Source organism: Zerene cesonia, chromosome 9, assembly GCF_012273895.1.
Source record: "Zerene cesonia ecotype Mississippi chromosome 9, Zerene_cesonia_1.1, whole genome shotgun sequence".
NCBI lineage: Eukaryota > Metazoa > Arthropoda > Insecta > Lepidoptera > Pieridae > Zerene > Zerene cesonia.
The window spans coordinates 5204001-5220107 of record NC_052110.1 but is presented as its reverse complement, the minus strand read 5'-3'; the positions used below and the strand labels follow the sequence as shown (position 1 = coordinate 5220107).

Sequence of the window (16107 nt, the reverse complement as noted above, 5' to 3'; positions counted from 1 at the left end):
GATAAATAAACACATGTATTGACTGCATTTCAGTTCACATGGCGAACACTGTTATGTAATATTTATATGACATCTAATGTACATGTTCAAGCAACAAATAATTGAAGTTGAATTTCAAATGAAAGCTTCTTTAGATATGTCTATAATGACTGATAAGTCATAAAGACCTGAACAAGAAAGTCCATACATTCTATATGGTGTACAATATTCATTCATATATTCGTAAAATCATGACTGAAATAATATATCTCCTATTTTTCTATAACACACCTTATCCTTAGCATTATGCAACAACGGCGCCTGCATGTCCGTACACGACTCGCACACTCGCAACGTCTCAACGCACGCGAGATGCGCCCAGCACGCAGCGGCGCCATCTATCGATTGCGCGTTTAGCAATAGTAACTCGACTAATGTGTTATGTACAGTTGTGAGACAGCGGGATGCTATCTGAAAATATAATAATATTCCATTTATTATAGACTGTTGTAGATGGTGGATGTGAAAAACTGCGTAAACTTAAAGCAATAAAAAAATTTTGACTATCACTATGAAGCTCAACCAAAATTAACAATGAATAAAACAGTCTGTGTTTTATTCATTCCATAGTATCACAAACATATCTAAAAAGTACTGCAACAATGCATATTCTACTTGCAATTTACTATAATAAAGAATAGTAATCAGATATTGAGATCTGACTGAAACACACAACATAAATTATGATGTTTTACTCTACTGAATCAATAATAGTCAACTGTAAAACAAATAAAGACTTAACACGAGCTCCGATAGCAGCATGATTAGTATTAATAATTTTCACATGTGACTAGTCATGTGGAAACAAGTAATTGATTGTTATTTGAGAGTGCTCATAAAACAATAAAATTATTAACCAGCAGTATGTTCTTGGAAAAATTGATTTCTTAAATAAATGGTTCTTTAATAACATTAACAACTTTAATTGGTCTTATAGCCGAGATAGAAAATTAAAGGATATATGTAACACATGCAATCTCAGAGATATTATGTTGTCTTTTACCTTTAATTTGATGATGATTATAAATTAAATTTAAGTCATGGCACATAACGTTTTCGAGAAACATCAATCAAATTGGGAAAACAATAATAAAATATATAAAATGACACATGCCAATGACAAGTTGAAAACATTTAATTATTTTGGAACATGAAAACAAACTGAAAGATATTCACTTAATATCTTTAAAAATTTCAATAAATTTTTAAGTGTCAAGCATCAAAAATGTAGTAATGGAAGTAAAAGAAAATGCATATAATAATAGGAAAGCAGCATTTTCCATTGAATTTTAATAGAATTGGGAGACAAACGGTTTTGGATAACTTTGAGTTGTTTCATAGTCATAAGAATTGTATTTAAAGATACAAATTAATTATTATGAACAATTATTTTAAATAAGTTGATCTTACCTCTTCAGGCTTATCAGTAAGTAACAACATGGCACTTTGTCGTATAAATAAATAGCTTCTAAAGTCTAATAGAGAGGCTTTCTGCTTAATTATAAGTTCCCGTAAATGTTGTGGCACTGTGGGTGTCAGTCTAATGGCCTGCCAGGAGGTTATCTGTTGCTTGAATGTGTCAAGCCATTTTGGACTTTCTGTTATATTGGAATTGAGAACAAATTGAGAGAACAGTGCATCTAATTCGTCATACTGGACTAGAGCCTCTTCATATAAACCAAGCATTTCCAGCACAAAAGCTAATTGCTCCTGAAATACAGATAAAAATTATTAAATGTTGTGAATTTGGTAGTAGATTTTGGGCAGATATAGAGTCAAAATATGTAGAAAAGTTAGATTGTTTTCTCCTTATTAGTCAATACACATTAGTTTAATTGGAAATGTAAATTGAGCAATTTAAATAGATATAAAATGATATCCCTTTTATAAATTCTTTAACTTATCCTTTTACTTAGTGAAGAAGAATAGAATGTAAGTTAGAAATATAATTAAATGTATAATATCATTAATCTGTATTAAGAAATAAGCAAGGACTGCTACGTTTCAGATAAAACATGCAGCAGGTATGTATTTTTCTCAATATTCTTGTAAATATCCAATGAATGCTTACCTGCAAAATGAAATATTTACAAAAATCCCATTCTGGATCATTTCGCCTCTCCCTTTGTTCTCTCATATACTCCTCAAACTTATTTAATGCTTTATTGTATGCCACCAGAACAAAATGCCTGATCTTTGCCACCAATGCTCTCCATGATTCAGCACTTCTTGCCTCCGATTTAATTGGATTTATAACGGAAATAAATCTATCTTCTGTTTGCTTTACAGCAAAATCACCTTTAATCTTATCAAGTACCGTTGTTCTCGGTAATAATTTGTTTGTCTTTCGTATATCATAAGTCTCCACTAAAACTATCATCCAATCTGTTATATTGTTTTTCTCTAGTTGTTTGAACCATATTTCTATATCTTCCCTAAGTGTTGTTTTGTAATATTCTATATCCTGGAAAAATTTAAGAATTATAAGTTAAACTTAGAATATATAATATAAAAATAATTTATTGTGTATAAAATGGATACCTATAATTAATACATATTATTCAGTTATTTCCTGTAATTACTTATGTATTACATTAATACATTAGTTATGCTTTACTTAACTAAGATGAGCATTCTTTATTTTTGCAATTATAAAAATTTCTAAGATGATAGGATCTGAGATTTATCACTAATTTTGTGACTGCAACAAACATATGGTTTAAATATATGCATAAAAACCATTTATCAATGACATGTCATACATGTTAACAAAACCTTTAAACATAAACCTTATATTATATTCCTTTACATACCACACAGTCAGTCCAATAAATGTGAAAAATAGGACGTTTTAACAAATTCAGTTCAGATTGTACTTTATCCTTATTATATTTGATAAATGAGGATTCCAGATAAACAAATTTTGTGATGCGCCCATATGACCTCCTCCACTCACAGGAATCCTGTGGTATTGCAGCAACCAAAGGGGCTTCTAACGTACAGAACAAGTTCCAGTCTCCCGCGCCTGACAAAAAAACAAATACTTTAAACATTTTTCACTTCAGTATCGTACTTCTTGAAATTAAAACTTACATGTTATTATTGGTTTATTTGTCATCCCTTCTTTATTTGCTGGAGAACTATCTACACCCTTCATTTTACATCATCAAGTAATATTCGTAATTTTATGTACATGACACCAGAAAATCCTACTTAGCTAACAAGGGTGTCCACCCACATTTCTATCACATAAATAGAGACCACCTCGTTTAAAAATAATAATCTAAATACAGCCTAGTACTAACAATATGCAAAAACAATACAGTAATAAAATACAAATTCTCTTTATTTCGAAAAGAAATCCAAAGTGGTCAAAACGAAATTTTGTCAAAATTGTTGTCAATGTCAGCGTAGTGACAATTAGATCCACGAAATATATTAGTTTCAATTTACGTACACATAATTGATTAAATTGTATATTAGTATAAATCACCAAATTAAATTTTATTAAAAACAAAATTTTAATATTATTTAAAATATATCAGGCTATTGCAAATAAAGGGTTAAAGAATCCACTAAGACCAGAAAAAAGGTACACTTGTATCTAGGCAAATAAAATAAAAAAAAACAACTTATTATTATGTCTTGAACTAAAATATTTAATAATGCATATAATTTAAAATACAAATGTGAATGATTATGATTTTCGTAAAGAAAATTAAAAAGCTTGCTACAAATTGATAAATAAATTAATTACCTGCGCATAAATGTACATAGCCAATTTGTCTATGGTGGATCAGTAAATGATAAAATGTCGCACTGTTTTGGTATCGTCTCGATATAAAGGAAATCATTTTTCATAATTTACTCATGACTATTTCGTTTAATATAAATTGTTGCACATATGAGATAAGATACTCTAGAATTCTAATTAACAGGTATGTAAAAAAATCAAAGTATTCATGGTGTCTTTGCTTCAATTTTAGGTAAAATTATTAATTTTATAGATTTTATATTAAAAATAACAAATAATGATTGTTATTTTCTCATACCAGTGTTCCATATCAAATACTAAATCGATGCCTGACGATTATCGGCAAATTAATGTTTTTCTAATTATTTTCAATCGTTATAAATAGATCTACTATTTTTGCATTTTAATCATCATCGTCTTGGTTACAATTAATGCAAAACTGTGAATAAATTAGTTAGATTGTGGAGACAATTTAAATGTGAGATTCTTTCAATGATTATTAATCGTTTCCTCGTCGCTTTTACATAAGTGTACTTTTTTAGACATGAATACTACGGCACCAACTTCGGCAGATGCCTGCCTGAGTATAGTACACTCGCTAATGTGCCACCGGCAAGGTGGTGAGAGTGAAGGGTTTTCAAAACGCGCCATAGAATCTCTCGTGAAGAAGTTGAAAGAGAAGAGAGATGAACTGGATTCATTAATAACTGCAATTACAACAAATGGTGCACATCCAAGTAAATGTGTAACAATACAACGCACATTAGATGGTCGATTGCAGGTCAGTAAATATTTATAATCAGTGATACATAATATTTATGTGAGGCTCATAAATTGAAGCTACAAACTTGATATATGTTGTCACATTTTTCTTATTAGTTTATAGCCAAATTAAGTTTGGTCATTCTGTATCAGTTGCATCATAGGTCCTTACCTATGAGAATATGCTATTAGAATATAATAACAAATTCTGAATATACATCTTAAAATATTGTGGAACTATGATGTAACAAAATTGTAGTGTTAACACAATGTGATTCATATGAGTTTTGAATTTAGCTCCTCATTCATTCCCATAACAAAAAAAATTAAAAAGCATATTAATTTATACCAATTGTTATTTGAGTATAGTCTTCTTATATATAAAATTCTCGTGTCACAATGTTAGTCTCTATACTCCTCCGAAACGGCTTGACCGATTCCTCTGAAATTTGGTAAGCATATTGGGTAGGTCTGAGAATCGGCTAACATCTATTTTTCACACCCCTAAATGATAAGAGTAAGGCAGAACAGCGTTTGCCGGGTGCAGCTAGTAAAATATAAATTTCTGTTAACAATGTATTAACCTTCTTTATGTTTGCAATGTTTAGATGTATATATTATTTTATTATTATGCTATAGCCGTGTTTCATTTAACATTTTTAATTGTAATATTTTGTATCTGTAGGTTGCTGGTAGAAAAGGTTTTCCACATGTGATCTATGCAAGGATTTGGCGCTGGCCAGATCTACATAAAAATGAATTAAAACATGTGAAATTTTGCCAGTTTGCATTTGATTTAAAGTGTGACTCAGTCTGCGTCAACCCTTACCACTATGAGAGAGTCGTGTCTCCTGGAATTGGTGAGATTACATTAGAAGTTTTTATATACATAGTAATTTTGCTAATTACCTAAATACAATTGTCAGTCAAATACTGCTAAACAATTATTTTTTACTAATTGAATATTATTTTTTGATGTTATCCATTTACTATTGTGCATTGGCCATAGATTAAAATTACCTGAATTTTTTCAAATATCATAGAATTTTTATCTTTTTCAACAGCTGAAAGTAATGTGGAAAAAGATTTTGTTCATCTATATATGTAGTTAAAAATTAATCTCTATTTCCCTTGGTCATGCCATCACAAGTGAATGGCTGGACAGATTTAAAAAATTCTTCCACCATTAGAAAGCTACAATTACAATGAGTGACACATAGGCTTTATATGTACCAGAGGTGAAACTGGAGCAGACAACAGTTTAAAACAGAAACTAAAATTATATAAGTACTGAAAAAATTAATATTATATTTTAACAATTTAACATTTTTAGATTTATCCAATCTCACACTTCAATCTGGACCAAGTAGGTTGGTTAAAGATGAATATACAGCAGGCATTGGTGGTAATGGTATGGATATGGACACAGGCGAACTTGTAACAATACAGCATCATGCCACCAGCCCCAGACACCCCCACTCAACTATAGCTCACCACCATCAGCAATTTCAACCCACTAATATTATTATTAACCAGGGTCAAAGTAAGCAGTATTCTTCTTGTATGTGTGTATTGAAAGCCTAGATTTCCAGTTATTGGATTTGGTATCTTTGTGTGCTTTAATAAAAGTGTAGCAAGTAACATTAATTGTTTGTTTACTGATAGAATATAATTTTTGTACACTGTTGAAAGATTGTTTTTATTGTAATATATTTGGATTTTACAAAGCATTTAACATTTTTCTCATATTCTACATTAAGAAGTAAATAAATATTGGAAATCTATGGCTTCAGTTCTTAACTTTTTATTTTGTTTTGTGTTTGCAATTTTTGTCTTCTATGTGCCTTTTTATTTGCGCAGCATTATAATTTTATTTTGCATTTTCGTGTCAATAGCGCCTGATGGCGTTCCCAACATGTTTTCGCCGCATGGACCTCGCCCGCCATTACGTCCTGGGGCGCCCCTTGCCCCACCACAGATGGGCCATTCGCCTGGCACTCAAATGATGAATCACCCTAATAGTCAAATGGCCCAGATGGGACCAGGAACTCCTCAAATGGGTAGAACGACACCGCAAATGGCTCAAATGGGTCCTGGTACACCACAGATGGGGCCAGGTACGCCCCAAATGGGGCCGGGAACCCCACAAATGGGGCCAGGAACACCTCAAATGGGGCCCGGAACACCACAAATGGGGCCAGGAACACCTCAGATGGGGCCAGGCACGCCACAAATGGGGACAAATGTGCCACAAATGGCATCACCCAGAATGGCTTCAGCACCCAACCAAATGTCTCCAGGGACTCCCCAAATGCCGAATATAAGTCAAGGAATGTCTATTCAGAATTCACAAATGGTAATGGCACAGCAAAGGGCGATCGCCCCGAAATTAGAGCCACCTGATACTATGGATGCGCGTACAATGTGGAGAATGAATCATTGTAAGCTTTTAAATTTTTATTTTGCACGTATTTTAGGGCTGATCACTTTTGTTTTTTTATTTTTCTTATGTGTTGTTAATTATTCATGAAATACTAAATTGCTCTATTAAACATTTCAGCGGCTATGCCAGTTAGTATGTCGCCAGGTGGCACAACTCCCATAATCGATGGGACAAACAATACTTTCTTTACCGCAGAACAGACAACTGCCGACAACACGCAATTGACGCAAACATTGCCAGGTAGTAAACTTTATAATGCAATTTAATAAACATAGTGCCACAAAATAAACTTCATGATAATCATATTGAAAGCCTCAGGATCTTTTAAAAAATGATATCTCAAAAGGATGCAATTAGCAAAAGAGAATATTTTTACATTTTTATATTCAATACGCTCTTTACGGCTATCGTCCTGTTTTATCCCAAGGCATCGTTTAATCGAGATAAAATGTATCCTATCACCCAAGTCATACCCTGCCTATATACCGAATTTCATCAAAATCCGTTCAGTAGTATCAACGTGATTGACGGACAAACATACAAACGAACAAATTTTCACATTAATAATATTAGTGTGGTGAGTTAAATTATTAAAATCCAGTTAAAATGTTGAAATATGTTTTGGAGGTAAATAAAAAACGCTCACTTCACTTGAAATGTAATCGATTTCAGTGGGTACAGTACCCGTTTCCACTGTAACGTCGGTGGCCGTAACAGCCGGCTCACCGCCTGAGCCGCAGCAGAACGGCTTCGCGCCGACCAGCCCGCCGCAGCAGAGCCCGCTGCCGCATCGCACGCAGCATCAGCAGGGTAAGACGGTCTGGTGTGACGTGACGTGACCTGACGTGTGACCAAATGATATTGACGATTTCTGATGAGAAGTAATATAGTTCCAAGTAGTAATATAGATATTAATTAATTAATTGAAGTGTTGGTTATGTGGCGGAATGTCACGTGAACTGATAAGAAAATAAGTGATATAACGTACATGTCGTGATAAAATATTAGTTGAGTATATTTAAGTGAAACTTAAATATAAACGTCCAAAACAAACAACTATTTTTGTTGCATTAGTTATGATTAAGATAATTTAATTATCAAAGCTGTGGTTATGTTGTTTTGCTTACATTTAATGTGCACTAAGATTTCACTAGAATGGGACGTATGACTTCAAAAATAGATATCAAAACAGACATTTTTCATTACACAATAGAGACCAACACTAGAAGATATTAACAATAAGTACGCGTATCAATTATGAGAATATCAATTATATTTATTATCTTTGTCTGTATGTTCGTGCAGGTACGTGGACGGGCAACAACACGCTGACGTACACGCAGAGCCTGGCGCCGCCCCCCGCCGCGCCGCCTGTAGATGCGCCTGCGCATCACCATCATTATTGTAAGAGAAATTTTTTTTTTCTTGTTTATATTACTGATTGTTCCACAATAACATACAAGATAAGTCGAAAAAAAGGTTCAAAAAGCTGGCTTATCGCGTACAGCTATCTCTGCAATACAACCTTTATTTTGATGAACTTTTAATTGAATGAATGAAGTTATGTTTTTGCTTCTAAACCACAACACCGATTTGGGTGAAAATTATAGTGAAAATATGTATGATATTGATGGTCATCAAAACATGCAAACAAAACGTGGATAAATCAGTATTTTAAAGAAATTGTATGATGAGCGTGTATACTTGCCACGCTTGCGCGTGAGCGTATACGTGTTTTTACAAGTCAATACAGGCTATTTTTAAACGATTTTATTAAAATATACGAAATTTCATTCTTTTCAATTTTATGCCGTCGTCAATAACTCATATTTTTTTTATATGTCACAGACAATGGCAACCCCGGTGGTCTGCTGTCAAGCCAGCCAGCGCCGGAGTACTGGTGCTCGGTCGCATACTTCGAGCTGGACACGCAAGTCGGCGAAACGTTCAAGGTGCCGTCCAGCCGACCCAATGTTACTGTGAGTTTGTATCTCATTTTTATATGATTTAGTTTTTTTTTTTTGGTAGATTGTCGATACTTTGAAAATTGATTCTGATTTCTAATGGTAATAAGGTTAATTATAGTTCCCTTTTGTGTATTATTCCAAAAACTTTTTCTGTTTTCCTTTTAGTTTTATGAAACTTTTAAATTTAATTTTCGTTTATTTTTCTTAAAAATACCTGAAAAACAAAACATTCAAAAACTTTTTACAGGTTGATGGTTACGTAGATCCATCCGGTGGTAACAGATTTTGTTTGGGTGCTTTAAGTAATGTCCACAGAACAGAGCAGAGTGAGCGAGCAAGGTGAGTCTCATTAATGCAGATGTTAAAGATATATTATGCTGCTGTACCTAACCTATCCACCTACCTGGGTGCCGTGAATTCATGAGAAATGAGGAAAAATAGGTAAAAGCGCTATTAATTTCCCAAACTGGAATTAGTACTGGTTTATATCGTCATGGTACCAGAATATTATTTTTTTAATCAACTGATCCACGCAACTATGAAGTCAGCTTTAAAAAGGTTTTATTAATTTTTCATAATTACTTCGCTCCTATTAGTTGTAGAGTCATGTCATATGCACGTATACTTCGTTGATATATCGACTATGCAACATAAAAACAATATCGAATTTCCGAAACCAGCAATTCCTGATATGTGCGCGTTCACCTTAACGAACACCAGCTCTATTCTATATCTATTATAACTTGACGCATAGACATGTACGTGTGCATGTTTCCCAGGCTCCACATCGGCAAGGGCGTGCAGCTGGACCTGCGCGGCGAGGGCGACGTGTGGCTGCGCTGCCTGTCCGACCACTCGGTGTTCGTGCAGTCCTACTACCTCGACCGGGAGGCTGGCCGCGCGCCCGGCGACGCCGTGCACAAGATATACCCGTCTGCTTGCATTAAGGTTTGGCCACGGAGACTTGTACGCACACGCGTGCGCTTCAGCACGCACACACATGCAAATGTGCCCGCACTCCCCAAGTGTGTGTATAGTGCACATATGCTTTTTTATGTAATATATACTGACAACTGAGCTTGTGGTTCACTTGATGGTCAGCGGTTACCATCACCCATGAACATTTGTAGAGTTAGGTTGCTGAAAATGCGTTGCTCGCTACAAGGGGTAAAGGATAAGAAAAGGATTGACGGCGAGAATAAAAGTTAATGGGAATATACTAGGAAGATTAAGGAAAAGGATAGGAGCTTACAATAAACCAGACGCTCGTCCCGGCTCCGCCCGGATATCAAGATTTCTGCTTTATTATGATTCCTGTTTATAAGAATCGGGATAAAAAATGTCCTGTCACCCAAGTCAGCTCATACCCTGTCTGTATATCAAATTTCATTAAAATCCGTTCAGTAGTTCCAGTGTGATAGACGGACAAACATCCGAACAAACAATATTTCACATTTATAATATTTATATAGATAGTGTGATTACAAGCAATTTCATATTTTTCCTAGAGATTTACCCCTTTAACTGCATCAAGGTATTCCTACATGCCTATTTGATGCAGCTCTAGAGATTTTAGTAATGCACTATCAGCTATATTATAATGATGAAAAAATATGATAATGTACTGTATCGTCGAATGCGCGGGTGCCGCAGGTGTTCGACCTGCGGCAGTGCCACCGGCAGATGCAGACGCAAGCGGCGACGGCGCAGGCGGCCGCCGCGGCGCAGGCCGCCGCCGTCGCCGGACACATACAGCCCGCGCACCCCGGCATGAACAAGTGTGAGTGGTGACGTCATCGTCGATATTTTTTTATTTATTTATTTTTTCACCCTCGTCTTTTTGCCATACCGTAGCAATGCCTAGCCTCTCTTGGTCCGTGATCCCGCCACAGTAATCGAATTTCTTCTACTCTTTCGGTTTTATGTGCCTAAGGGACACCTCACGCCATCTATTTTTCCGAATCTTTGAAAATTTCTCATTACTACTTTTATCATTCTTGTCACTTTATTAGCATCATCATCGCCACGATTAATTCTATGCCTTAACATTATAAAACCAAAGATAAGTATTATCGTGCACTCATTCGCAGGTCTCTCAGCAGCGGCCGGTATAGGGGTGGACGACTTGCGAAGGCTGTGCATAGTGCGGCTGTCGTTCGTCAAGGGCTGGGGGCCGGATTACCCGCGGAGTTCTATCAAGGAGACACCTTGCTGGGTTGAGGTGCATCTGCATAGGTGAGTAATGAGGAAAGGGCAGGAACATTAAGTTTAGTTGGCAATCCATTAAGGGATAAAAAAGGAAAGAATTGAAAGAGGGAATAAAAAAATGGACTGATAAGGTGAAGAAAATGTATGGGCGTTACTGGGTGAACCGATTCTTATGATTCTTTTTTTTAATTAAAAGCTAGTGCCTCCCATATAAATGTTGTCTAGTTTTAACAATTTGGATGCAGTTTAGGTTTTTGATAAAAACTATTGTCTCAATTTCCACTGGCGGATGCAAATTATAATCTAGAAAGCCAAAGTTTTAAATAGGATTATTTGTTGATTGTTTAAAACGCATATTCCAGAGCGCTGCAGCTGTTGGACGAGGTGTTGCACACGATGCCCATCGACGGACCGCGGACGAACATCGAGTAGGAGTTGATCGGCTTCTTTTGAGGCCTTCGAGCGACCACGCGCCACTCATCGCTCACGTGTCGCTAGTTGCAAATAGACTGTCGTTTGCGTGTCGTTTGCGGTCCCGTGGTACGGGGGATTGTCTTGTCTTGTGTCCTATTAGTGAAGTTTAAAAATACTTCTTTTTGGTCGGCTTTTGATTTTTTATTTTCAGTAGAGATTATCTCCTTGTACTGACTTTGAAATTTTGACATATACATAAATAGAAAGTATTTTAAAATACGAAAGAATAGCTGATGTATCTATAATTATTATAATGCAACAGAGTTATTATTGTCACTTTTAAACGTAATAATATTTTGTGACTAGCTTTGTACCACGAGATCGATATGAAAATAACCACACTTAACTCAATAATTAGGAAATAAAACAAGCTAACAACGTGATGAACCCGCATTTTTAACGAGATAATAACGATTACATAAGTGCAGTGTCATATATATGTGAGTGGCGAGACAATTGTGGTAATGAGACTTAAATGTGCACGTTTGTTTAGTGCGTCGGTTGGTGTATAGTGAATGGTTTAGTGCAGAATTTAGTGTTTTTGTTGCCATATAGAAAAAAAGTGCAAAAATTATGTATTTCTTTTTTATTTCGTTTTAGGTCTTCCGGAAAAAGTCTATTTTCGTCTTCCTTTGCTAAATTGTTGATTTTGTTTTAAATGGTCTGCCCAAGGTATAGATGTAATGTTGGAACAAATGTTGCACATTAAAACGCATCGCTCGCGTTTTAATAAAAAAGGTGAACTAAAAGTATGTCTTGTGTATTGTGTAAGATAGGACAATATTGTAGTAGTTACATAGATTACATAGATGTATTTAACAGTATTTCTTCTGAACAAACTAAAGAACATTCAAAGGGATCTCAGTATAATATTTTTCACAAAACAAATGGATTATTACTATTAATTGTAAGATAGTTTTATGCGTAACGAACTGTCCATTTTTGCTCAAATGAGGGTACACTCGGAACTTGGGAGCGCATTTTTATTATATGTTAGGACATATAAAATGGTACTCATAAACATCACACTTTAAATTGTACAAATATCTATATCAAATCACTAGTTATTACCATTAACAAAAAATTGAATTTTATTTCATCTATTTGAATATGTTTATTTTTACAATTAATTAAGTGAGTGCTAAATATGTTTCCGCGTACTATAAATATGCGCTCTTTCGATGAAGGCTCCAAGGACTAAGTTCGGGTTTTGTGCGATAAGAATATAAGTATAGTATTTCAATTTAACCGAGGCGCTATCTACTGTTGTAAATGTACAGAATAGTTCATATATAGGCAATAGGCATTCATGTTAATTTATGAGCAATGTAAAATATATGCACTATCTTTTGTTGTTTTAACGTCAAACTATGTATTTGCATTTTGTAGTATTTTGGTCTCCATCTATCGTCAAATTGAAATACTATAACAGTCTCAGAACGGTAAATAAAGCAATAGAAGTTGTGCTAAATAGTAGTGTAATTTTAGGATGTCTTCTTTTCATGCAGGATAGTGGAAAGAGTTAGAAAGAGACAACTTTATATGCTATAATACATTATAAAAGATGGTATAAAATTAAAAGCCGATTAATTATTTGTTATTGTTCTACTTAATGTAAAAACAAGTACATAATGCACTTTTCACTATTAGCTTATACTAGGCAACCGGCGATCTTTCATATAGACGTCTCTTTCTCGTCCATATTCAGTCCCAAAAGCAAAAATAGTACAAACTCAATTTTAGTTCAGCTCCTTACGCTTTAGTTATTATTTTGAGATGACAGCGATACCAAAATAAGGCATTTTTTTAATGTAGTATAAATATGACAAGACATAGTTGTGGTTCAACTTGAAAGAAGCCAAACGGGAATTATAGTAGATGTAAGATAATAATTGTAATAAGTTATAATTACGCAGTAATTTATAGTCATAGGTGTTTTTACGTGAGACATGTTGTGAAGGCTGTATTTTGTTAGCTAGATGTGCCTGTACTGTGGTGTTGGGTGAATTATGCACGAATTCTCAGCAGTTGATACATTCAATGAACAGTTTTGTATGGATGTATATCATGGTGATTTTTTTTATGTGACACTTGCTAAGACCAATTGTAGCAGACTGCCAATTAACTCCACCAACTGCCAGTTATGGAGTAAATTGTAAATGTAATTGCAATGATAATGTAATTATTTGAAAGAAAAACGTCTCGTTTTTGGAAAAGGTACAGATTAAAAAAGAGAAAAGCCATGAGTAAATCTGTTTTTAATGTGTTTAAAAGAGTCCCACGATAGCAAAAGTCGTAATTTACCCAACATCAATGAATTGTTTAAAAAACTGTGATGCGCTAACAAAATTGTGTTAAGATAGGATTTGTGCTCGATGAATGAACAAGGAATTAAGGATATTGTATACTTTAGCGTATGCCAGAGTGATGTATTTTGTGTATGAGTCGTTTTATTATTATAGAAGATGTATGTCGTGTTTTCACTTTAATATTTGAGATTTATTTCGTTTGCTTCGAATTTGCTTTAATTTTATTACGTGCAGATTTTTTGATGTGTTAAACGAGTATATTTGAATGTTTGTGTTTTTTTTTTATTGATATAGTTTTTTTTATTACGTAACACACGTGTTACCTCTATGGCTTTTTCGACGGCAGTATACGTTGTTCACATGCACAGCTTTTAAGCATAGACATCACAATTTTATTCTAATTATTTATGGTTGCATTTTTTATGGTTATTTTTCAATATTTGTTACCAAATTCAACACGAGGTTGTAAATAGTACAAGTTGCGAAAATATATTTAAATGCGTGTCGGTTTGAATGATATAAATTATTAATTGGTAGGTACTTATATTATAATCGTAATGTATAAATGAAACTTAAATTGACAACGTATCGGAAATACCTCTTCACAGTGATCAAATCGATTCAAAGGGTTTTAGATGTTAAGTGGTGATTTTTTAACGATGTTAATGTTTTGAATAAAAGATTTTTCAAATTCTACATACCACAGTTATCGTGTACCGTCTAGTACTGTTTTGATGTTCTCATAAATTGTTCGGAACCATTTTGACAGTTGTTTAAGGTATAGATTATAAATAAAAGTTGAAGAGTAATATTGTTGATTATAACATCTGTAAGTACAAGAATAGTGTTTACGTAATATTTGCAACATTTTTTATATTTAGTCGTTGCTATGAAAAGTTTTGTCAGTCAAGGATTATATGAACGCATGTTTATTTTAAAAAGATACGAATATACAATAAAATTGTGTGTTTTTTTTAATTGGATATTTAATTTTTAGATATTTTAAAAATTATGTTAATGTTTTGCTTGTGGACCACTTTTGAAGTCATTTTCTATTGTCTATGGTTTTATAAATCAGTGACATTTTGTATAATTTTACTCATATTGACATTTTCAATGCCGTACACGGTGTAACGTAGCCTTAAGCGCATAGTTTAAGAGTGAAACTGAACAGAAATGAATATAAAGGTTATTCCTCTAAATGTGGTTTTATTTTTCTCTTTTATACCTTTTTTTTTGAAATTGAGTCTGTCTAGAAATTAATTCGTCGTCTACATATACCTGTCTCTTTTTGTCTTTCGGAAACATGTACTGCTAATAGAGATCTATTGACTTTGTTAACTTCTATCCGTAACGAATGGGATGTATCCTATCTGCATGTAGACTTATAATAATTTATAGGAATTTTCAAGCATTATATATATACTTTATCGGTTTCGATTTTCACGATTACGGTTCAGCGTAATCTTATAAGATCATTATGCAATTAGAACCTATGAAAAAAAAAACATATATATATATATAGTCCCAACAATATTGTTTGATCGATGTGTAATATATAATATAGTGATGGGTTGGTTATAGATAGTTATAGAATTGAAAATGATAGAGTTACGTTTTGTAGTAAGCAGTAGTTATAGTAGGTAAGGCCGCAAAGTAAATGGCATTGACAGACCGCGCGGGTATCGGCTATTTAAATAAATACATTGCCCTAGTAAATGACTAGTTGGATTAGGTATTTATTTTTGTCTGCTGCAATTGTTAACGACACATTTGTCATTGTTCCAGAAAGCCAAATATAGCATAGTGAATATGATTACGATTAATTCTATTCACTTTATTATTTTTTCATCAAAGTGAAATAATTATTAATTAATAGGTATGAGGGATAATCGTACATAATGCGTCCAGTGGACATTTAGTTCGTTTGATAGCATTATTAGAAGGCTTGTAGCTGTAAAGGTATGCAACTTCCCGCCTACTGGATAGACAAGCGCTTGTTCTAAATATTTATATGTGGAGGCGCGAGAATATTCCGAAATATTGGTTAAAATTAGCCCGAGGCCGGCCCTGTTTACATGTTTTTTCTTAACGATTGTGTTATTTCTCTTTTAACCGAGCGAGATTTTATTGCGAATGTAAAAGTTTTTT

The 16107-nt window shown here is 33.9% G+C and overlaps 2 protein-coding genes across 2 annotated transcripts in view; one reads left to right on the top strand and one right to left on the bottom strand.

Annotated features, from left to right (window-relative positions):
• The window catches only part of LOC119828991 (trafficking protein particle complex subunit 10), a 12257-nt gene extending 8820 nt beyond the window's left edge, over positions 1 to 3437 (bottom strand). The window contains exons 1-5 of the mRNA XM_038351336.1: positions 3133 to 3437; positions 2853 to 3064; positions 2111 to 2503; positions 1450 to 1749; positions 271 to 450 (exon numbers count right to left, since the gene is read on the bottom strand). Coding sequence (XP_038207264.1) covers positions 271 to 450; positions 1450 to 1749; positions 2111 to 2503; positions 2853 to 3064; positions 3133 to 3196 — 1149 coding nt within the window. The 5' untranslated portion in view covers positions 3197 to 3437. The remainder of the gene's footprint in view (positions 1 to 270; positions 451 to 1449; positions 1750 to 2110; positions 2504 to 2852; positions 3065 to 3132) is intronic.
• A 402-nt stretch (positions 3438 to 3839) lies between these two features.
• Positions 3840 to 15158, top strand: LOC119828966 (mothers against decapentaplegic homolog 4). Its single transcript, XM_038351306.1, has 14 exons — positions 3840 to 3977; positions 4336 to 4574; positions 5241 to 5415; positions 5889 to 6098; positions 6451 to 6996; positions 7116 to 7238; positions 7671 to 7808; positions 8304 to 8402; positions 8847 to 8977; positions 9213 to 9304; positions 9745 to 9913; positions 10619 to 10745; positions 11056 to 11200; positions 11536 to 15158. Exons 2-14 carry the CDS (start codon positions 4338 to 4340, stop codon positions 11603 to 11605), a joined length of 2262 nt encoding a protein of 753 aa, XP_038207234.1. The 5' UTR covers positions 3840 to 3977; positions 4336 to 4337; the 3' UTR covers positions 11606 to 15158.
• The last annotated feature ends 949 nt before the right edge of the window (positions 15159 to 16107 follow it).